The sequence below is a fragment of the Dermacentor albipictus genome, chromosome 4 (assembly GCF_038994185.2).
Source record: "Dermacentor albipictus isolate Rhodes 1998 colony chromosome 4, USDA_Dalb.pri_finalv2, whole genome shotgun sequence".
In the NCBI taxonomy this organism is placed as follows: Eukaryota; Metazoa; Arthropoda; class Arachnida; order Ixodida; family Ixodidae; genus Dermacentor; species Dermacentor albipictus.
The window spans coordinates 129949101-129973793 of NC_091824.1; the positions used below are offsets into that span (position 1 = coordinate 129949101).

Here is a 24693-nt window from a genome sequence, read left to right on the forward strand (position 1 = left end):
CCACATCTAGATGGTAGCGCAAGGCAAAAACGCTAGCATACGTATGTTCAGGTGCATGTTGGGGATCCCCTGAAGGGCATTCAGATTAATTAATACGAAGTCCTTCACTACAGCGTTTCTCACAGTACTGGTGTTGCGTTGAGACGTTAAATTACATGAACACTGGAGAATGCGTTCCTTTATATGCATGTGTGTGTGCTGTTCTATCACTATGCATGTGATTATTCATTTTCGTTTTTCTTTCTCTCCTTACCCCTTCCCCTGATCAGATTAGCAAACTGAATTCACGATTGGCTTCCGATTAACCTCTCTGCCTTTGAGCATCTATCTCTTTTTTTTAAACCGCACAAACAAATCCATTACCGTTAGTTGATGCCTTCCGAAACTGCGTGAGAACGGAGAAGATGCAACTTCGGCTAATGGGCGCCTTCGTATCCTTCTTTGTCTCTTTCCCAGATCCGGCATCGCTTCGGCTGCTACGACGAGGTTCACCTGGAAAAGTCACGGCAGGTTCGCCACTGCAACTGGGTGCGTTTCGTGCGCCACTCGCCGCAGTTCAGCGCCGAGGTGAACCTGCTCGGTTCGCTGGTGAAGGGCGAGCCCGTGTACGAAACTATCCGCACGGTGGCCTCCAACACGGAGCTAGTGGTCTTCTACGAGGACCCGGACGAGGACGTCGAGCGGACACCCCTGACGCTAGTTGTGGCCAGGGACCTCTCGTTGGCACAGTACCGCAGCGCCATGGGCATGATCCTCGAAGGTGAGCTACCATTACGCCTTTCCCGCTACACAAATATATAAGCCATTCAACTGTTACTTATCCCGCATTACTTTCTAAGAAAAGTGCCCATGTAATATAAAGACTAGATATTGGTCGGAAAATCAGTTTTTTGAAGATGTTTGTAGGTGTATTTTAATTTTTTTGCCATATACTGTCTATGGAAGGAAAGAATAGAGCGAGAGAAGGAGACAGTAAGAGAGGGAGGTGAGCCAGTATAAAAAACTAGCTATTTACTCTGTGTAGAACTGTGAGGCGCAGGGAATGAAAGACGATATATTAGGAGGTGAAAAAAAAGTTCACAGGGTCTCTTATGGTAACCCTCAGACGACTTGAAGGCGAAAGCCCAAGTGCCGATACATTGAAGACAGACATATGACGTACACTTCTCCTTTAATTCGATTAGTCTACCTGACTTATTCATCCTCTTAATTCGCTTACTGAACCCCCTTAATTCTTTTAGTCTACTTCGTTTAGCCGTCCCTATTAATTCGCTGAGTCATCCTTTTGATTCCATTACTCTAATTTGCTTAGTCATCCTCTTACATCGCTTAGTCATCCTTCTTAATTCGCTTAGTTAGCCACTTAATTCACTTTATCATCCACTTAATTAGCTTTATCATCCATGATGCTTGCTTACGGGGTATGAGTGCTTACGGGGGTATGAGCCATTGATGATGATAGTCTTTGTATCTTTCGTGTCGTCGACGTGCTTACGGGGGTATGGGCCATTGATAACTGAACGATGAGACATATAAGGCTTTGGCCTTAATAAAATGAAACAAAAAGTACATCCGGGGCAATGCTGAGTCTATTTACTGTGGACCCACCCAGATCATATTCGGAGGGTAGCAACCATTCAAAGCGAGTAGATGAGCTCAGCTCGTATACAATAGGTAACGCATTAGTAATAGTACAACTAGCGTTAGAAACACGTGTTCTCTGGATTGTTGCAGGCACGTAAAGAAAGCTTGCAGTGCTCTTCTAGTTGTGGCTTCGAGCACCGGCCGTAAACATTCATCCGAGAGATAGATTAAGTAAAGGAAAGGCGGGGAGGTTAAACAGGTCGCCCCTGCTTTTCCATCCTACACTGCGGCAGAGGAAAAGGGGTGAAAGGAAAGAAAGAAGAAAAGGAGAAAAAAAAACAGGGACACAATGAGACATTTACTGTGCAAGCAGGCAGCTAGCCACATTTAAAAAAAATCTACGCGTATGTAGTCTCAATCTATAGTAATTAAATCTTGTACTGAAGTCAAACTTGAAAATGCAACAGCGCCCTCCTCGGAAGCCACCTGTTGCCCCACAATGACAGTTTGTTGTTGCCCCGTAGAGGCGCCTCAGTTATGTATATCAGACTTTCTTCAGGAGTTTCTTCTCACGCACTTGCAACGTCAACATGACCATAACGTACGTAGTGGGTACTTACTGCGCAAGCGCATTGTTATAACTCTGGTACAAGGGCTCAGAGACCATTGCCTATGAATCTTTTCCAGAAAAAATGACATAGGCACTTTACGTTGAAAATAAGCACCACGGGGAAGCTGCCTGCTCTCAGGTGATAAATGAGCGCCTTAATAGGTGCTTACATATATGGCTCCAATTTGTCTTCAAGCTCACGTTCGATAAAGGAGCTGAAATTGAAGATGGCTGAAGAAACTCCGCACGTGTATTCTCGGGATCTCTGCATTCGCTGCCTTGAACTGATAACACGCGGAATCCTCTCAGCACTCGCGGCTTAGTACAGGGCTAGCGGTTTTCTACGAGTCAGCATAAAGCACAGTGAGAAGATAGACAAGAACATTGATCTCATACATGGTTTACTGCAGAGCAATGCCTGTTAGAGAAGTCTGCTAGCAGAGCACGGGTGCTAATACGGCTACAAATTGCGACCCGCGTTTGGCGTATGCTGCTAGAAAAAGTTTGCTTGCAAAACGGCAATCTCCAAGACACTCATTCGAACGAAAATGGCAAGGCAAGTGACCAGAGGGCGTAATCTAGCGCGACACCTTTCTTCGAACTACGCGGGATGTAATTTTATTGCATAATGACATAGCGTATACTACAACAACGAATATGTGTAGCTCCAGATTGCAGGTCGCGGCTAAATACATTCTGATGGCCTATCATACCCTCTCTCTTCTAGCGGGCAAGAGTCCGACTCACATGGGAGCGAGGTTGAGACAGGGACGAAGGGATGGTATGGGAGAAAGAGAGAGATAGAGCGGGGGCTTCGACGAGCATAACGGAAGTGAAAGACGTCACACTCGTCTCGTCAGCGCTCGACGACTCCACCCTCCACGTTTCCACGGAGCCAAAAGGCTCTTGGCACCCGAGACGCAGGCAGCCAAAAAGAGAAAGCGCCCGAAGGGCCGCCGGGGAGGGGGATCTCTGGCGACGCCGCGCAGTGCTCCCATTGTTAGGGCTATATAGTGCTGCGGTCGGTCCTTCTTTTGACCTCATAGGCGCGCGCTCGCGCTAGAGTGATTGATCTTTCTCTTGCTTATATAGTTGCCCTCTCTCCCTCGCCAGCCGAAGCCGCCTTTCTATCAGTCGGCCCAAGTGAAGAACAGCTTTCAAAAGTGGTTCACCCAATCGGCTTCCGCCGCAGAGGCGCTTGTCGATACGGCATCCTGCAATAGCCATCGCGGAAGTCCTGAGGGATCTCTGGCTTGCGTGTGTTGCGCGCCCGGAGAGCGCGGAGCTAGGACCGACCGGAGCTGTCGAGACCGTCAGTGGTCCGCTTTGAATGATGACCGTTCGTAATTATTTTGCCCGTTCATTGTATTAACAGTCAACACACCGAAGACACGCGCGCGCAGGTCTCTGCGGCGCGCACCGTAAAGAGCGTCTTTTCTTAGCCCGCGTTTCTGGCCCGCCGTTGCGCGTACTTTCAGGGGAGAGGCTTAAAATTAAGCACTGCCGCGGCCAAACTCGTTTTACCTTCTTTTTCTTCGGCGGCATGCTAAAGGTACACTGTGAGAAATGGTGATAACCGCGGAAACGAGGGACAAATTGGCTTCTCGTTTGCAGTGTTCAGTCAAGACGTAGCATGTAAACGTAAATGTGGGAGTCCTTTCTCACTGAAACAATTAGAACGCTAGTTTACTGCTACCCCCCGCTGTTCGGCTTCCTTCGGCTAAGTTTTCAACTGAAGACGGCCCGGGATGTGAGGAAGTTACAATGATGGAAGGCACATCCCTTAACGTGGACACTTGGTCTGAGCGAACAGCCCACTTCACGAAACGAGTGCAAATATGTTACTTCTTGTTTTTGAGGTTTGGTCCCGATTCTAAGTCAGCATGGGAAGAAGTGACTTTCTTTTTTTACTCTGCTCTTACGATGAAGGTTACTATGCACATACACTATAACGTCCAGGCGTATACTCAATGCGAGAACGGCAGTATTGAAAGGACGGTTGTAGAAGCTGTACGAGAATGAACAGACCTTAACAATTGTTACTCCAATTTTACTTCACGTTTTCATCACTCTAAAAGGCATAACGCTTGCACGTGGCAATTTTCGTGCTGTCTGGTGCCGCGACTTCTAAGCTCCTATGTTGTTGGCGATCAGTGTGTACATTGTCTCTTTGTCCAAGCGGACTGAAATGTACTGCAGGCTGCTATAGCTTGTCTGCGTTACGACCTGTTAACCGTGCAACCTACATAGAGTGGCGGTCAACTTTTCACAAGAGAGTAACACTAAGATTGTCTTCAGTTTTAGAAGTGTATTTATGCCAACCGGAATAGGTACTTCTACATTCAAATGCATGCCTCTTTGGGCAACGTAGGTCGGTACGGCTAGTGGGTGCTGATAAATGTACCGATGAAGCCTTTGCTTCAGTGGTCTCGTGCGATCAAAAACCACTGATCGCAAATACTGTCCCGGACGCGGTTAAGACTAATGCGCGACCACAGAAAGAAGTCGTGTCTCTCTATGCGAAATTGAAAGCCCAAGAATATATGCCATGCAGCACGCCCTCGTGCCTATACGCTTGAACAAATCGTCCCATTTTTTTTTTTTGTAACAAGTTTTCATGGCCAGACAGTGACAACGAAAGCTGCATGTTGGCTATATGGTGTAAATCAACAAGCAGACAAAAATTATCTTTTTATGTCCTAGTCATGCATGGAGCCCTAACAATTGGTATGACAGTTCTTTATGTTTTATAATACGCCCCGAATGCCGTAGTGAAACCGAATCCCCCAAAGAAGCGGTGGTGGGAAAGACTGATGCATGCCGCGTCCAGCTTACTCATCATTGGAGTGACAAATCGTCACTCGATCGCATGATCGACTCGGGAGGTGAAATCAGATCATTACAACAGCCTGTCAAAAGAGAAAGAAAATCCGCCATTCCACAGATATTCGACAGCTGAAAGTCAAATGATACACTGACAATCGTTCTTTGTTTTTCCCGTTCTTTTTGGAGATGTTTACGGAGTTCATGGCTGGTTTCATACCGAGGAGGAGCTTTGGCGTCTTGCTCGAACAACGCCTCAGGCGTTTTTTGAATGCTGTATGAGTCAAGCTTGGCAATAAGAAAACAAAAATTGTACTTTTTTTAAATGCTATCGTTTGTGCGCATGGACAATCTCACAATTGAAAACGAAATTGGCGCAAAGTTACTTGTGACGGATGATTACGACAATCTCGCATGTATTTACTGTGTCGAAGACAACGATGCTAAGAAATAGTAGTATAGGTGAAATTCTTCCCTTTCGTGGAGGTTGTTGGGGTTCAGCTTTTGCGGAAAATGAAGTAATCACAGGAGCAAAGATGTGAAATGGCTAAAATTCACGAAACATTTTAGCTATTGCTTATACTTTATCTGTTTGCCTTCAATGAAACATCGGTTACGTGCCGATCAGCCAGCGAAGAATTCCATACTCTACATAGCACGCGATAACGTTCTCAAGGATTCCCTTGAGGATTCTGCCTCGATCCGTGTGCCTGACGCCGTGATCGTGGAGTGCACGTACCTCAAGTAAATTCTTACAGACATTACCTACCCAATTTTATATTCATAATTTGTGAATTTGCCTCGGCGACCGCATACTCCTAAGATACTACCATGCGTCGCAGCCCTTTTGAAATTTCGTTCGCGCTTCTTTAACTCATCTAAGATCTTCGCTACGAGCAGTTATTCTAAGTCTATCGCAATACCCAGCAGCTACGAAATCGTACGCGCCGGGTATTTCGCACGCGCTCCAGTATTTCGTACGCGCCCCGGGTAGCCGGGACGCGTACGAAATACTGGAGCAGCTCCGTCGACCTCATCCTTTGTGACTGACAAAGTGAGAATACCTTTTCTACAAAGGTATTCAAAGCTACGGGATCCTTTTTGGTGTGTGTGTCAAACAACACCATTAGCTGCGAACTTCGGGCGCCATCTAACGCGTTCCGCAAATATAGCAAGCCCACGACGGCGCACGTGAAATCCTTAACCCCTCCAACCGTTCAGTGCAAACAGAAGTCATTAGGGCGTGTGCGCGCTGAAGCAAACCGGATGCCTATACGGGAGCCCAATCATTCATGCGAATAGGTGCCGGACGCTGTTAACTTCACGTGAAGGCTTGTTGGTCCACTTAAAATGAGGGCATTAGTAATGAGACACCTACCGTTTTCCACTGGGCCGCGTCATCAAAGAGAAAATAAAAAAGAAGCTTGCAAACAGTCTGCAAAGAAGTATCGCCTTAAGGAGCCGCCCGCCGAGCAAAATGAAACCAGTCAAGGAACAAGCCCTCATTTTCGACGACAGCGCTTGGTCCATAGGTGGCCTCAACCCTCTTCGCTTTGTTCGTTTTCGCGCCCAAATGGAAGGATAAAAGGCGAGCGCTGGTGCATTCGGTGCTCTCGATACCGTTAATTATAACCCGGTCATCACGGTTCTGGAGGCAGGCGATACCGAAAGGCGAGCTGACATGTTGATTACACCGGCAGACGTGTCAACTCCTGGAATGCATCGAGTCCTTGCAACCGTCAACGGCACGTCGCGGCGGATCTTTCGAAAGCACGGCGTTACGCAAAAACAGAACGAAAGAAAAAAAAATGCAGTGGAGCCTGCAGTTCGCTGCTTCCTGGGCCTTTCTTTTCAAAGCCAGTCAAGGTTCGCAGATCGTATCTAGTTCTCCGGATGAAGCGAGAGTTGGTTCCGTTCCTGTAAGGCTCTGCGGACTGGCCGCATGCAGTTGCTCATTCAGCACTGGTTCGCGCCGAGAATCCGAACAAAGCAGCGAATGACTTAACAGGCCTTCAAGTTGACTTAGCCGCAGGTTTAAGAGAAAAGAGCGAATAAGGAAATTGAGGGTTCTCTTGTCTGAGGAGCAGTCGCTTTACTGTCATTGTAAAGCTCAGCACGTATAGCCAAGTGACCGTTCGCATATATAGGGCGCCTCGGTGGTGGCTGCGAAAGAAAAGTGAAATGAACCCGACGGGAGCTTTTTGTGTGCTCGACCGTTATTGTCGCCGAGATATAAGTGCGGCAAAAATTGGCATAATTTCAGGGAGGTGATCGCAGGGAGGAAGCGATAGGATTGATGACCTGTCTGACTCAAGGCGAAATGCCACTCGCATTCCGGTTCGCTCATGGTGCGAACAAAGCTGTCAAGGTCTGCAGTGCTTCGACAAAAGATTGTCGGCGTTCGTCAGCAGCAAAAGAAATTTCGTTATCCGACCGTAATAGTCGTCTGCCGCCGACAAAAGGCGCGACAAAGGCTGGTCAAAAATACGTAGCGGACCGGGCACTCGTACCGGGCACCTTGGTGATTACAGTGGTCGCTCGGTAGTTCTGGTGTTGGCCATTCACAGCGTCTTATGAAAAGTATACTTTTAAAACTGCACTTCAGGTGTGGTGCCGCATAAAGCGATGCTGAGCTGGAACAAATTATTCGGTATGGAAGGCCACAATCTGCAGTCTGCTAATGAAGGATTATAACGGTGGCCATTTGTGAGTCACCAAAACCCTCCATTTGACTAAGTGTGCTTGAAATGATTTACATCTCGAACCGGTCTGCCACTGACGCCCTTGAGCTGCATATTTCACTCCTGACATCTTACTTTGCTCGAACTGCGCACAAATTTCGGACGCCAAGGGTCGCGCTGATCTGGGTGGGACAACCAAGGCCAGCGCGGGCGTTACTTCGAGCAGGCTTAAAACTCTTTCAACTAGCTGCGTTTTCCTAGTGAAAAAATGGCGCCAGGAAAATCGCTCGTCAAAATCTATTTAACTGAAGCACAGGATGGGATCTCGCTTTCTCAATAGCTTTCTTCCATGAACTCTCTATACGCTAATGTAAAAAGAAAATTATATTGAGATTCACCATGCCGTCTTTAGTGCATAAATATAACTTACCTCCTTTTCGCCATTTTCTCTTTCTCAGACACACCTCTCGACCTGTCTCAGTCCTTACTAGCACCGCCAGTGTCACCCTCATCGCCCGTCACACCACAACTACCTCGAGTTCTCATGACACCGCCATCGGAACCTGAAGAAAGGCGGTCGGTGTCCAGCGAAGGAACCACAACGGAAGAGGTACGACACTTTGGCAATACGCACTTTGAAATTTTGACAATGGAGCATCCTAGGACTAATTCTGGCCCAAGGAGCTTCCGTTGTCCAAATTTCGAAAATTTCCAACGTATGGAGCAATGAGCCAGCCGAAGGCCGCAAAGAGCGAGCGTAATCATGCTTGTAAAATTGTAATTTGAGAAGATAAGATAGAATTTATTCACAGGAACGACAGAGATGTCGACCTGAGCTGGTGCACTCTAATCTGCTACTGGGGAAGAGGGAAGGGGAGTGAAAGTACTAGGATAGCTGATGATGATAAGAGAAGTGGTGAGGACTTATGTCATATTACAACCGGCACTATGTTAGTGTGATTTAACCGTGTCCTTAAGTTAATAACGGTTCACGAAGCTTCAAATATATTATGTTGCCGTCATCAAAATTCGAAGCCATGCTATAAATAAATAAATAAATATATATATATATATATATATATATATATATATATATATATATATATATATATATATATATATATATATATATATATATATATATATATATATATATATATATACATATATATAAGAGTGCCTTCTACCGTCCGTTCTCCTGAACGAAATTGTGAATCTGTCTTGCGTGCCCTGAAAAAGAGGATGTTGCTTTTAGCGCTGCCTTGTTGCTACTGAAATTTCGCACTCAGATGGCATTTTTTGTAGCCTGCATCGTTAAATAAAACGCCTCACACATTTTCTTGCCAGGTTCGTCCAATAAACTAAAAAGAAACCCACAAGTCGTAAGCACCCTTCGACAATGCACGAGAGATTTCCTGGAGAGACGTTAACTGCTTTCGCTGCGTCGTTAACGAAACGTAAGGAGGCATCAAGCAAACAACCAAAACGCACAAGCTTGTTGCGAAATGTGAGTGCAAACAAGGCACCCAGTAAGCGCTATAGTTTCTCTTAAGTTAGAATATGAAGGCAGGATGCAGTCACATCTTTTACTGTCATCATCGGGATCAGTGATAAGTGACATTATGTGTATACGATCAGCGCAAGCTTTCTGCTGCGCACATCTTAGGCAATAATAATAGTGCATAGTTCTGAGTGCGTTTAATGACATTACTATACTTCTTCCCAGATCGCTTATAGTTGTCTCTTACCCGCCGTGGTTGCTCAGTGGCTATGGTGTTAGGCTGCTCAGCACGAGGTCGCGGGATCGAATCCCGGCCACGGCGGCCGCATTTCGATGGGGGCGAAATGCGGAAACACCCGTGTACTTAGATTTAAGTGCACGTTAAAGAACCCCAGGTGGTCAAAATTTCCGGAGTCCCCCACTACGGCGTGCCTCATAATCAGAAAGTGGTTTTGGCACGTAAAACCCCATATATTATATTATTATAGTGTTCTCTCGAACTTCTCGCAGACGGTGCCTATGGAAACACCCAGGCATTTGATGGTGAAGAAAGGTCGCGAGCGGACTCTGCTTCCCTGCGAAGTCTGTGGGAAGGCCTTCGATCGACCGTCGCTCTTACGCAGGCACATGAGGACGCACACAGGTACGTAAGACGCACAGCTGTTTTTGAGTTGGCAATCCGTATTTCCCACTCCCGAGGCTTGCGCGCTGATTACAGCTATGTTTAGGTACACCGCAGCTAGCGCTGAGCTTAAGCTGAATTAATGACGCCTCGAGCGGTACTTATACGTCGGTTGACGCCGGCGCTCGCGATTCTTTACGGGCGACTGTGTCGACACATGCTAAAAGGAAAATTCAACTCTGAACGGGCTATGCAAGCACTGGGGAAGGCGCAAGCAATTTTGGGGTACGAATCGGCGTCTATGTATGAACCGGTGGGAGCGTATTGGATTGGGAGTTTTATTCGTTTAATTTATTTATTTGATGGCGCTGCGAGTGCTGGATACTAGTGGCACCGGCTTTTCCACAGTTCTTTCTCAATAGAACTGTCACTTAGAAAATAATAGACCGACATGAAAACCTCCCGATAGAGCTTTCTGTTGTTCAATGCTTGCTACATCAAAGTGTTTTTTCCGAGCGTGGAAGAAGCCCGCAAATGCACGAAAAATTGCCACGCGACTGGCCATTCTAGACACTTTGCTTGTATTGGCAGGTTTCCTTCACGCTTGGAAAATAATTTTATGTAGCACGTATTGGGCCACAGAAAGCTGTATCGGTAGTTTTTCATGTCGGTTTACAATTTTCTCATCTACACTTTTCATCTCATTATATATTTGAGAAGTCGATTAAGTCATTAGGACTAATTATGTAATTAGATAGACTGAAAAGAATAATCTGAGTATCCCGAAGCAACGGCAAACAAAATTACCTTGTTCTTGACCTGCTACGCGTCATTTGCATATTTTTACGGTTTGGCTAAAGTTACGTGTAACACCCTGCATATTCGGTGAAGGAGACGCCTATAGAGGGGGGCCTAAACCGGGTAAACCTGTCATTTCACATTTCACTATTCATTTATATCTTACGAATATTGCGTGTATAATGGCACATGCTACTTGTAATAATGAACAGATAGCTTGCACACCGACACACAAAAGAAGATAATGCGTTGACCTATCATCAAGTGCATTCAAGCATCGGGTCTAAAGCTTTGAAGGCGAGGAAAATGCAAAAGAAAAGAAAAAAAAACGTGATAAACTGTATTTTTTTCTGTCTTTAAAACATCATCGCCATGCTTAGTTTTTTTTCTTTTGAGCTTTGCACTTTGTGTCGCTCGTTTTTGCTATTGTGTCACCAATCTGAGCTGGCAATGAGTTCCATACAGACATAAATGCGGATTCGTGCAACTTCCGTCGTTTCCAGAAGGCGTACACAGCTACAGCGAGAACAAACCTATGTAACCAGGATACAGGCACAGAGCATGCGCCATATGTGAAACGAGAGAACGCCAATATGCTAATTCAGGACGCTGGACGAATGCTTCATTATACTGATATATGCCAAGACAGGAAGCTAAACGCAAAAGAACCGGACGTCGTCTCAAAGCACCAAGCATTATCGCGTACTTTGGGAAGATTCCGTTAAAAGCTTTTTGTCTTGTTCGCCTAGATAAATGGAGAGGCACTCGGGTGGAGGATTCAGGATGCTGGCTCATCAAGCTTTTTTTTTCGACGCAAAATTTCCATCTCAGTTTCTATATGCGTGTGACTCTACGATAACAGGTAGAAAAACGTCAGAAGGTGGAGAGTAACCAATGAAAACCTTACGATGGATGCTATCACTCAGTGGACCTTAGGGAAGCCACTCCAGATTTAATTTGGTGTACCGGCTAGATACCGTCACTTTGTCTTCGCTGTAACCCAACTTTTTCATTTCGGTCGCTTCAAGGAATCATTACTTTCTTTGCTGTTTTGCTGCATATTCGTTAAGGAAAGGTATGCACAGGCTAAGATTAACAGTGCTTGCCCCTGGTGCAAATGCGCGTAACAAATAGTCCCGCCTTTCTTTAATGCGCCGTTCGGTAAATTTAACACTTGTACCACCTATCAACTCGCCCTCTGAGAGGCAACTGAAATTAATGCTCCACGAATAACAACACACTCAGCATCATCCCATACTATAAAATCGACAAACAACTCTCATAATTAAAGTATAAATACCTTGTCGTTTCTAACCCTACAAACGTTGAAAAAGGTGCTATAGACACACGTCTCGTACTGTAGCTGGTCAAGGAGAGTCCCGTGAATGTGCTAGGAATGCAAATGGGAACTAACTTGCGAAGGTATACATGCCGCGTTTGATTATATGTTCTGTTTGAATATACGGCGCAGAATACCTGCACTTGTAGCAACTGCTTTACGCAGTTGGTACTGCTTTTCGCAGCGCAATTTTTAATAACATTTACACGCTCTATGCGCGAGCGACATACAATGCAACGATTCGTAAGGGCGCCTGTAGAAATACCACCTAAGCAATGTACGGACCTATGTTCAATTTACTGTATCATCGAAAGATTTTGGGCAATGCACTCGTATGTGAACAATTTTAATAGTGGAAGAAATTGTTAAATGCCACGTTTGTCGACAGCAATTTCAATGAGCGCGCGAAAGGCGATGTTTCAAATGTGAATGTCGTTAGATGCGACAGGACACATTGAGTACTGCTTAGCGCATAGTAAGTGACGAGCTGCTGGTATAGATTACTATTGCGTCCACTTTTAGCAGTATTCATTGAAATTAATCAATGCAGCAGGTTAACGACGCAAGTCAGAATTTCCAGGTAACTGTATATGTGGAGTAAAACTAAATGCCTCACCCTGCATAAGTCCTGTGCGGTGGGCCATATCAGGGCTGGGATTAATGTTTTGAAGCATTTACTATAGACGAGTAGCACTGAATACATAATACTACCTAATACAAAGAATTGAGGCAGCAAACTTGTTATTACTTCAATTTTTCCAGAGTAGCGCACATTTAGTTGCTTTCTTACAATCAATTGGCCTTTAGGCCTTCTGCTACCTTTTTCTCACTCGCACACTTATTTGCCCTTTCCCCTGCGTGTGTGTGCGCTAGCAATGAAAACAAAAATGATTACAGACAAGTGCACACTGTGAGCTACTTGATTTGTACTAAAGGCTAAAAAGTATGCTCATGGCAGATTCAGACGCATGCGCAATATCTTTACGCTGAAAAACGAAATAAAGTCAGCTGGTTGGCTCACACGTAGAAAATCGCGCGCTTAAATAAATGGCAAACTGTAGGAACGTGATCATCTGGAGTATTAGGCTGGTTTTGACATTTCTAGCGCGAATGCGACCGGCCGTGGAGCGAATTAGGCAACGCACAAAGCGGTGGCGTGTATGAGCTCGGTCATTCACATTGTAGCGTGTTTAGGCAGAAAATCTGACTGAAAGAAAAAAAACAGGAAAAAAGAAAACAAGAAAGGATAGCCCGGCTGCGTATATTGCTAAGCTCCACTGGAATTAACTTCAGGGTACATCAAGAAATCTTTCCTCTGTGCAACGTATTCGAATGAAACTTAGAATGCATGAGCTTGCCATCGGTATACGGGGATGCTGTGTACTTGTTCACTGTTCTGAGTGATTCGCGTAAATTGTCTTCGATCACGGTGTGGTTCATTGCAGCTATGCCGGTTAGAAAAACTGAATCTCCTAATTACGCAGCCTCTTCCATTCCAATTGACCATCTCTATATCACCTCCGTGATCACGGGGTGCACATAGAACGGTGATATGGACAAAGCATCGCAAAAGAAAAGTTTCATTTTGTTTTGTACTGCTTCTTCTTCTACTTGTTTTTAGAACCATCCACATTCGAAGGAAATGCAAAACAAATATGTTTTTGTGCAAGCTTTTTCTTTATTATTCCGCGACGCAGGGGAAAAGCCGCATGTGTGCGACGTCTGCGGCAAGGGTTTCAGCACGTCCAGCTCTCTCAACACTCACCGGCGCATTCACTCTGGAGAGAAGCCACATCAGTGTCACGTGTGCGGAAAGAGGTTTACGGCGTCCTCCAATCTCTACTATCACCGCATGACGCATTCCAAGGTGGGTGCCAACGCATATACGAACAGGCTCACGCGTTCTAGCAATCGCGGTGCAATTATTCTACGTAGACTAGACGCACATTTGCATATTCTAAAGCGCCGTTGCGTCGAGTTAAGCGTACAGAGTCAAGAAGAAACCCTCTCTCCTTATATGCCAACTAAATAGGAAACGAGGCGGCGCTGAAAATTGAACCATGCAGGCGAATAAATGGACACGCGAAACACGCTTAGGCACTGCGAAGGCTGTCACGTTTTAATGAACTGAGTGTGGTGCGCTTTTCTCTAGCGATTCTGTAAGAGCAAAGCCCAGTTATGTCTACCCTAAAAAACAGACCGGCATGGGAGTGATAATGTGGGCACTCAAATGGAGATGTTCAAAAGTCTTACTTCGTTCTGGTTCATTTCACCTCTGAGTGGACGCAGATCCAAGGTCTAGTCGAATGGAATACAAGCCACATAGACAATGGTGATGTGAGCACTAGCTAAGGTACTATGAAATAATAATATAGTTATACATAAGAAATGAATCGCAACAAGGCAAACCTGCCTACGTAACCTTTCATAAGTTTAGCGTAATGCGCATCCCAATGTTTCATCCATTCACTGTCATATTGGGTATGTCTCCCGGCAGGCTGTGCGCCCAGGCTAAGAACAAGAGCGTGGAAATAATGTATCGGACGCACCCGAGCACCATCTGGCATCTCCTGCCGCGCTCTTTAAGAAAAACATGACGCACACCGTTGTGTCCCGGCCTCCCGTCCGCAGAGAGAGCGTGAGAAAGGCGGCGAATAAATGATACACAACAGGTGGTGCCTCGCTTCCTGGCATCGACAGCCAAGAAGTGAGCTTTCTGTGTGCTCTAGGCGTTCGCATAAGGGACGCTATTTCCAGCCAGAATCTCTCTTTCTCTTTTTTTCTCTTTCGGCATTTGTGATTGAAGAGCAGCGCATACTCAAAACAAAAAATTGCGCCCGCACAGACGAGCAAACACAACTTGCATGCTTGCTAACCGGACAAATTGTGATCGTTTCGCAAGGACAAGATATAACCGGCTGAGCCTGCTTTATGGCTCACACTGAGTGCCTTTGTTATAAAGGCGGCCGTAATCGAAACAGTGTTCTTGAGTCGAACACTTTGATGTGTTATGGAACATAACATATTAAGACTATTGAACAATATACACCTCCAAGTATGACAACTAATTTAATGCATCATAAATGGATTGCCAACGTTTTGGTTTTCGCTCCATATGTGCGCGAATTGGATGTGCCCGGATAACTTCTTAGTAACAAATTGTTTAGTAACTCTGTAAAACTAATGCTTCGACTATACTATGGAGTACGCACTGCTCATGGACCGAGTATAGACCGAGGCTGCCGACGTGTCCGGGTGACGGCTACCAAGCAAAGTAGCACTATTCAACGACGGTCGCGCTTCTAAGAGCCCGACAAATGACTCGTTGAGTGCTGTGTCATGTCGCGTTCTTTCACGTCTTTAGGAAGATGAAGCAATCGTGCATCAAAACTTCCCGCACTGAAATGCGCTCACGTTCACAATCATCCACCGAGTCGAGCTTGGCGTACTAAGGCGAACCCTAATTGCTTGACTACCGGCCGCTGCGGTATTATAAGAACCATCCCTCCTTACCCCTCTGGAACCCTCTACGAAGCTCCGGTGCCATCCCCTTTTAATCCCTCATCTTCGTCGGGCAAGCGGCAGTCCTTTTATAGCAGTCGGGGCCGTCCCATCAGCGCTATATAGCCCAAATTGGCAAACCGCCTTCGGCAGGCAGCCCCAAGGCCCGCGATGGTCCCCGGTGGCAGACAAGACGTCGCTCTGACCGTCCGCCCTCCCGTTCCCTCCCTTCCGTATTCGAGGCGCCACAATGCCTGGTTGCAAGAGATGCCGCGAATGGACAGAGAGAAAAAAACAAGCCAAGAGAGTAGTGAGGAGGGTAGTCGCGGCTTCGGGAGAAGACAGCCACATCGCGCCGACGTCATCATCAAAATCGTGATCGAAGCGCAGCACTCCGTGCTGCCTGCCTGCCTGGCTGGCTGGCTGGCGAGGCCCCGATGGTTCCGTGTGTACCGGGCCTAGCCGGCACGTGATCGATATTACATGCCGACGGTCCGCCACTCGCGCGCTCTCCGCGTGCGTATGCGCGGCAGCCAGATAGAAAGTGGTTCGCACGACGACATTCCAAGGCGAGTGGTCGGTCGCCTGATAAAGTACGCGCGCGTGAAGAGAAGCATGGAGGGGCTACAGCAGCGAGCGACGGGCTCTGGCGCGCGCGTTTCCAGGAAGGGACTGGGCCTCGGCCGCGCGAGGGAAGGCGGGGCGATTGAAAACGTGCGCTTTCCCGCTGGGCTGAACGCTCGCGCTCGGACATGTCGGGCGACCGCGAAAGAAGGGGGCGGGGGCGCGCGAACGCAGTTTTCTCTTGATCCCTGACATACAATTAGTAGTTTCTTATCTATCTCCTTCGGCGCGGTGGCGGCGGTGCGCTCATGTATAAGGAGGGTGGGAGAAAGGCAGGCCACATAAATGAGAAGCGCGGTCAACCAGGTCGACCAACTCTGCGGTATATAGCGGTACACCGTGGCATGCCGATAGGAATGCTTTTTTTCTTCACTTTGGACACTCCTCGTGGGCACTTTTCTCGCGGTTCAGCGAGGTAGCTATAGGTCAGACTGCGGCGACGCGATGCGCTCGCATGTGGCCGTTGACCGCTCGTGCGCATGGGTCTTTAACCGCTAGTGTCAGCCGCGACCGCACACGGCACGTTGGTTGACGCCTCCGCTGACGCCGGCGCGAAGCGTCGCTCCGCCCGATGTATACGGCCGCGAGCGCGCGGCGACCGCAGTTGATCGATGCTTCGACGGGTCTTTTTTGCGGCACCGCGCTTGGCGAGCGCTGGCTTGCGCCCAACGAGCCTTTCGGTGACGAAGATGAAGAGACTAAATGCATGGGCTGGAAGTGTTTGCTCTGCTGTTATTAGTATTTTAACCCGTAATTTGGGCGCTACGCACCACTCTCGGCTCTGACACTGTAGACGCGGAAGAGGTAATCGTTTAATGAGACCGGGGTGTCTTGCAATCAGTCGGTAGCATCGCGATGTGCGATCGAGGTAGTCCTGAACACCCCCTACGTCATAGGCGTTCCCTCGTCTGTTAACCCGGTCAGAGGCAGTTTACGAGCGCGGAAACCGTCAAAAGAAAAAAAAAAGAAAACGTCTGGTGCGATTAGCAAGACAGCGGACGGACTCGAAAGATCAAAACTATCCGCCAATGAAAGCTGCCAGTGTCTTTATTCCAAATTTCATTTTTTTTTCATCAAATGTCAGCTATAAGGAAACTCAAATAAGACCATTGACGCTGGCGCTCTTTGGCCAAACCTGGCCCTTGCGCCACAAAACACCAGACAACATAATCAAGACCATTGGCGCACATGCGGACGTGGTTACTTGTTAAGTTATTAATTGTAACTAAGTGCGACAAGAGGGCTTATGTGCATTTTACACTGCTGTGTTCGAAACCCGATATTCTGTAGCGCTTGCTGTTATTAAGCTTAGACGACGTTGCCTAGTTCCTCATCCGCATGCGCTTCCAACGTGGGACAAACCAGGCTCGATCTTCCTTTTCTTAAGTGTCCCCCCCCCCCACTTTCGTGTCTCCCTCCTCTCCACCATTCGCCACCCCCACGCCATACACGTCTTCTTCATGGCCAACACACGTCTTGATTACTGTGAGGCAACGTGGAAGTCCCGGCAAACTCTACCCTCCTATGAACGCTGAAAGTAGCCAGACAAGCATATCATGCATCCCCGTCATTATTCGCCGCAGGAAGGTTACAAACGAATTGCGGTATGAATCCCTCTACGCGGCTTTTTTATTCACGTTGTGCTTTAGAACAGCTCAATTATGTAGAAAAGAGAGAAAGCTACAAGTACAATTCTACACATGGTGAAACGTTATTACATGCATACAACGTAAATTCAGCTAGTTCAAAGCTGTATATGGAAACAATTGAGTGGAAAACTCAACTCATCCGTTCAGAAGTTTACAAATTTATTTTGTGTGTTCTTCAGATAAAAGCACACAGGGGCATTTCGCTCTCGAGTGATACAAGTGTTTAGCTTTAGTTCGGGTGCGGAGCTGTCAGTATGCGTAAATAAAATAAAATTGCTTATGTTTAATATTCTCAATAACAAACATTTCTAAATAATATCGTTTTTCAATTTTTTAAGGATAAAACAAGGGACCTCTGTCCAGAGTGCGCGCAAGTGGGTCATTGCAGATGGAACCTTCATTCGAATGTTATGGCGTCAGTCATTCTCACCCTTTCTTCTCGTGCTTTATTTATGCTCGCAGGAGAAGCCCCACAAGTGCACGCTATGCTCCAAGTCTTTCCCGACGCCAGGAGACCTCAAGAGCCACATGTACGTTCACAGCGGTTCGTGGCCGTTCAAGTGCCACATCTGCAACCGGGGCTTCAGCAAGCAAACAAACCTCAAGAACCATCTGTTCCTACACACCGGTGAGTCCACGAAACACGCATTCTTTTCGTTCAAGAGCTACTACAGGTAGCCTGATCGCTTTTAGAAGTAGCAATCGTGCAGAGTCGCGGAGATGCAAAATACGGAATGGCCGAGCGGTTGACCCTAACTTTATGACACTAGAACGATGTCCTTCTCGGATGTTGACTGCGGTTATTGCGCTCACTCAAAGCCCGTCCAGACTGAATCCGAAGCTTAAAGTGAACTTGCTATAACTACCTGCTTGCTTTCCCCCACATTTCATGTCATTTCGTATAACTCCAGTCCGCGTGCACTCGTTGACAAACTTAACGCGACCATGAAAATTCAAATTGTGGGAACATTACGAAGCAGCTGTCGCCTGTGAAATTGATCAGTTCTTTGAGGTAATTAATTCAAAGGTAGAACTGCACGCCTGGGCGTTCTTCCTTTTTCTTTCCTTTACTTTTTCTTACGTGCTTATGCGTTTCAGGAGAACCGCTTTGAGGCATGCCGACATCACTGAAGCGAAATATAAACATGTAGTGCAGCCGAAAATAGAGTGGGTGGGTTAGCGCTCAACAGCGCAAAGTGTGCGCCGTAATGTCACCGCAAAGCGCGCGAGTTGTTGAATTAAATGTTGCGTCTATAGAAACGACAGTGAGGCCAGCGCGAGCGTGCGCGGAAATGTCATCGGAAATCATCTGGGCAGTTCCATCCGCGGTAGATACGAAAAGCTGTCTAAAAGCATGATCCTGCTTGTTTGCTATGTGAACGCTTCTGCACATCTCGGACGAAATGTACGCGTTGTCTTCCGTATACGAAGTATTGCTCGAATAGGGCTTCATAAACTTTGCGGTAAAATAACTGACGCCATGCTAGCGTTGAGTAAAATTCCAGCTGCCAAGAGGAAATTCCACCTGTGTGTGTGTGTCAAGAGTGCGATAGCTCTTTATTTTTCTTTCTTTTTATTCACAGCTGCTTTTACATCTATTACTGCTAAGCACTCACTTCTGAAGGGCAGTCATTTTCGCTAATGTCCCAATCCGTCACACTTAAAACAGTGGAGTATTATGCACGAGTCAAGGGCCTGTTTAATATATTAAAAGACCCAGCGCAGGACACTCGCGACTTAAAGCGCGAAGGGCATGATTACGGACGCGGTCACAGAAAGCGCACCGTTCGTTTGCATGCTGCCACGATGACGCTTTTATATGCGCGAGCTCTTGCTTTGTTAACCGAAACAACTTGTTTTTGCAAATTAATTTTTTTTTATGAAGCAGCCGTGTAACGATCAAAATAAAGGGAAATGGGAGTGAGAGAGCGGGAAGGGAATAGCTGCGGGCAAAAGGCGCGTAGGTGAAACAAGACAGCATGATGAAGCCTACTAGCGCGTAGCGTGCTTTACGGGGAAGATGGGCAATTACTCTCCAAACTGGCGCCGCCGCCGGTGCACTACGGAGAGAAAGTTCCCAGCGCCCCCTCCCCGCATGCCCACAGCCTGGCCTGACCGACGCTCGCTGACCGACAGCTTTCTGCCGCCGTGGAGGCCGTATACGTGCACGGCTGGGTTCACTCGGGCGTGCAGCAGCAGCAGCCATATAGGCTGGCCATAAGGGCGGACAGGTGTTGTCTTCGAGCTTTCCCATTTTGCGTTTCCGCTGCTCCCGCTGCACGGCGTATACGCAGGGCGCGCCATATGGATGCCTGGCCGCGCACGCCCGAATCACGGCGGCGATGGGTGCGGCGTGATTTTTTCGAAGCCCCGTCGTCGTACAGTCACTGCTGCCTGCCTGCCTGCCTCGCGCGGGGGGCTTGGGTCCCCGAAATCTCGCTCTTCTTGTCGCCCCGTTCCCTGTGCTCCCCCCTGCAATCGCGGCCGGGGAGACGGCGGAAGTGGCCCGAGTCTCTCTCGCAGAGCAGCGTGTGCAGATTGAAATATATGCCGACTCGCACGTAATTGGGCAGCTCGCGAATGAGGTACTTTTGGCCCTGCGAAATGTGGGTCTATAGGCTTGGTGGCGCAGTTAACGAGAAAAGCGTCCCGTCGCTCTTGCGCGCTTTGTCTGCGTCTGCTTGTGATTTCGTGCGTGTGTGCTCGTATATCGACGTCTTTGTCGCGCCTTTACCTACGTCTTTGTCTGTCAAGCTCTTAATTTCTCTGGAAAATGCTGATTTTTTATGAACGGGTCTTACTGTATAAAGCTGATAATAAATCCAACTGTCTAAACCAGATCTGCATCAGCACTGAAGGCAGGCTCAATGTTGGCCAGACATTTGATGAATAAGACGTTACATGAGAACATAACTAGTCAACTTTGTGCCGACATTTGCGTCGCTTCCTGCGATACTCAAAGACAGTTCTAACATCGGGCCTCGTAAAGTTAAGTTTGAACAACAGGCAGTGTAAATTATGCATTTTAAGCTCAGGAAACGATATTGTATACAGTTTATTAATATCGCCATTGTTAATTTCGGGCTTGTATACTTTGCAGTACGCTAGCTTTCAGGTTAATTTAGGCGGGCACCGACGAAAGCAAGAAGAGGAACCATAGATTCTTACACAGCAAATGAAAGGAAAGTGAGACGAAAAAAGCGTGGTCGCGTGACAACGTTATATTTAGCGCCGTCAGGTAAAAATACGGGCGGGCGCAATGATCCGGCATCTCAAACCGCGCACTGTGTCCGAAAATTGGGGTGTTTGGCTTCGCGGTGCTGTAGCTATCGCAGTGACCGACTAAATGCTCTCCCCGCTTCAGAATCCGCGATATGGTTTCGAATTAGTCAAAGGATAGCCGGCACGGAGGCACGCGTGGCGTGCTGCAGAAGCCACACCGAGCATTTCTTTCGTTTCTCTTTTCTTGCTCCCCTTCACGATACGAGCCCGAATGAGTCGACTATACGCTCAATTATCGCCTTTCCTTGGGGCGCTTTCCTTCACGAAAGCACGACTAATCAGAACACGCACGGGAGTCAACCGAAGCGAGAAAGGAAAGAAAAGCCGTATATGCGGAGAAAAACTGGTATAAGGCGAAGGTGCGGCAGTATCATCCACTCAGTCCATTCCGTGCCACGGCAGCGGCTTGTTTGCGTGCGACTTGTCTTGCTTAGGAAAACTTAGCAGGACGAGACAAAACAAAAGAAGTTGAAGGAACTCTGATGGCAGGAGGGGGGGGGGGGGGTGTTCTTATATAGACGACTGTGGCACTTCGCGGCAGGGACCGGCTGAAGGAAACCGTATCGTAAACTGGACTACTTCTATGCAGGAAATGCAGATTCCAGGAAGAACGGCTTCATCTTTCATGCAAGAAAGAGCCTGGATAAAACACGAATGATAAACTGCAGAAAAAGAACCTTGTAGACACGTTCAACTATATAGCCACCGTGCCGGGGAGAAACACAAACATGCCTAGATAACGTCGGTTCCTTAGATTCATCAACAGATAGTTCCCCGATTTGACGCCTGCGACGTAACGCGTTCCTGTCGGATGCTTCGCCTTCTTAGCGGCAGAAAATAACGTCTGATTTCGTGATATTGAAAGCGCTTGGAACGAGCGAGGCGTTTCCTAGTTAGGTAAGGGTTCTAATTTGGCCGCATAGGCGTTGCGTTCCCCTATGAGAACTATGGCACTTAACATACGCGCATATGTTGGAGGAGTCTACTTTGTTGCGGGCTTGTCGGCTCATACCGAAGAATTTCTGTATATAGTTCAATATCTCCCTTTCTCCTTGTTTTATTGCACTTTGTGCAGTACATTGCACAAATTATTTCGCGCTTGACATCTCTGTGCGAATGGAGGTAAAGAAACGTTAAAATTACAACTTCGCACTCTAATCAACAGTCCGTGCATGTTCCAACGCCCATGTTCCTGTCATTAGAGGATGCTCAGTGTCGCAGTTCTATCTCGCTATGTTAGGCCTCGAAGTGACTGTTGGATACTGGAAGTGACCCCAGAACGCGCCCAACGGGAGTATACATCATGCGCGATGGCTTTGCAAGCTACGGAATCGGAATGCTCCCGGCCGCGGGAAAGGAGGTGGTGGGCTCAGAGGCGCCGGTGCCGCCTGAGGCGCTTCCAAGCACCTCTTTGTACGTACGAGAGTGTGCCGCCCGCGTACAGCACACACACATGTGTCCGCGGGCAGTATACAAGAGAGGCAGGACGTGGAGGCAGCGGCTGCTCCGGTCCTGCATCGCCATGTCGGCGGCTTCTCGCGTGCGGGCCGGGCCCGGCGCGAATCGCTGCGGTCATTACGGGAAGACGGCGGCGGCTCCGGCGGCGGGCGCGGTGACGTTGCGGCGATACCTATGGGATGTAGGCACGCGATGTATACGCTCCTCTCTCTACTCTACCGCGGCTTCTCTTCTCGGGACGGTGCGACGGGCGAGCGCGTGCTCACACACACACACAAAGACCGCTGCGCTTCACCGAAGGGCGTACTGCGAGGTGGAGGGAAGGCGTCGTAGAAGGTTCGCTTGTTCCTCGCGCCCGCCTCGCCTGCCATCTCGAGAAAACGCGTCAGCTCGCAGCGCATCCACAACACAGACACGTATGGCGGCAGACGCGAGCGCAGACACGTAACGTGCGCTCTCAGCCTGGCGGGGCGTTGCGCGTTATTATTGGTTTATTGTTATTATTTCTTTTTTCTCGATGGTGCCTTTCACATTGAGAGGAGTGAGCGCACGTGAATTATGCCCCGCAGTCCGACCGCCGCACCTCTCTCCTCCACGGTCGCCGAGCGCGGCGGCACATCCTGTGGCGTGTGTGTGTTTGAGCGGCGCGCCTTGTCTCTCCTGCACAAACACACACAGAGGCGCGCTCCTTGGCCTTCGCCTTTGTGCGGGACGGCATTTGGGCAGTTGCGTGCGAGCATGTGTGCGCGCGAGCTCAGCACGTATCCACCTCTGCCTGCGCGTTGCGGAGCGGGGCTGTCTGTCAGCGGATTAATACCGCAGGGGCGTACCGGGAATACGCAGCGGCGCTTCTTCTTCTTCTTCTTCTTCTTCTTCTTCTTCTTCTTCTTCTTCTACCGCTCGAGATGCGAGCATGAAATGGACGTACGTGTACGCGTTTGGTCATTTCACGCGGCAAACGCGCACCGCTGCACCGGTCACGCGATGAGCAGATCCCGACCTACGCTGGTGTTGCAGGCCTGCCACCTTGGCGCACAAGCTTGCATTTCCCGGCGAAAGTTTTCTGTTTCAGCTAATACACTTGTATACAGGATATTTCTTTTTTATGTGTGCAGCAACTTCAGTATTGGCTCGAAGTCACCGACACAATTAGTAATAACTTTTCTGTGTTTGTATTTATGACTGTTTCGATTTATTACGTGCACGGGTGCGTGTGTGCATAAGTGTTTGTGTTTGTGTGTGTGTTTGTGTGTGCGTGCGCGGTAGTTTTTAGCTTTAACAGTGCCCCTTATTCCAAACATCGCCGGTTATCACATTTCGCATCGTCTTAATGCCGGGCCCGGACCTTCATTCACTCTCACTCATTCAGATACACAAATGATTTTTACACTGCCGTTGTGTGGGAAGGAGTGACAAAGAGGCAGCGAAATGCCTGACAATGCGCCTAAAACCGCCCTAACCACCAAACTGCACAACGCTCAGTACCATGTGCTAATAAATTTTGAATAAGCCTGTATAAAAAGGCTTAAGAAAGCAGAATAAGTTCAAGTTAAATAATAAAGGGATACTCAATTCAGTATCCCTACGAAAAGTGTAGTTATGTGACGCACTACAAATGCCACAGCATCTCGACATGCCCGTGGTCAAAACCGTAAATATAACTTATCTTGTAAGAGTCACAGGCGCTTGTTGAATCTACATCGGTACAACCACGACCATTCTGTCTCTGAAATGCGCGACGAAAGGCCTTTAGCCAGCACAGTAGCTGTGCGCACCGTATAATAGAAATTCCACGGCTTCGAAAGGAAGTCTAGGTACGCCCAAATTCATTAGCGAAATAACAGGTCCAACAGCCGAACTGCGTTCACCTGCAGTGGAAAGGGGCTGATCCGAGCACAGCGGTAAGTATGGGCGGCCGGAACTGTTTACGGGCTTCCTCGTACGCACTTTTTCTTCGCTCGTGTGCCTTTGTAGGATCCTATAATGTTTCCCTACATGTGCTACAGGAGCTCACAGTCGCTGCTTTTGGGCACGAGACCAATTAAAGTTCCACTGGACGAGAGTTGGGAAAGTTATTACAGCATCATTTTGCACAGCATATTATTGGAGACGGCCAACGTAAGAGAACTCGTGATCAATTACGGCATTTTTGGCTAATCGTGTTCGGGCACTACAGATAAGTTTTATCTTGCTCGTTGTCCTCTTGTTACAGTCACCGTGG

General features: G+C 47.8%; 2 protein-coding genes across 6 annotated transcripts in view; one reads left to right on the forward strand and one right to left on the reverse strand.

Moving 5' to 3' along the window:
- The window catches only part of LOC135898354 (neural cell adhesion molecule 2-like), a 542388-nt gene that overhangs the window by 350366 nt on the left and 167329 nt on the right, over positions 1–24693 (reverse strand). Inside the window, exon 1 of one of the 5 annotated variants that reach the window (XM_065427235.2) lies at positions 8129–8264. The exons of 3 other annotated variants lie outside the window; for them this stretch is intronic. The gene's annotated coding sequence lies outside the window, so the exon portion shown is untranslated. Of the gene's footprint in view, positions 1–8128; positions 8265–24693 lie in introns of those variants that run through there. One more of the 5 variants, XM_070537577.1, reaches the window with a different exon arrangement.
- The window catches only part of LOC135898434 (zinc finger protein 235-like), a 113873-nt gene that overhangs the window by 45444 nt on the left and 43736 nt on the right, over positions 1–24693 (forward strand). Inside the window, exons 2-6 of the mRNA XM_065427363.2 lie at positions 457–760; positions 8157–8308; positions 9710–9842; positions 13656–13825; positions 18195–18360. Coding sequence (XP_065283435.1) covers positions 457–760; positions 8157–8308; positions 9710–9842; positions 13656–13825; positions 18195–18360 — 925 coding nt within the window. The remainder of the gene's footprint in view (positions 1–456; positions 761–8156; positions 8309–9709; positions 9843–13655; positions 13826–18194; positions 18361–24693) is intronic.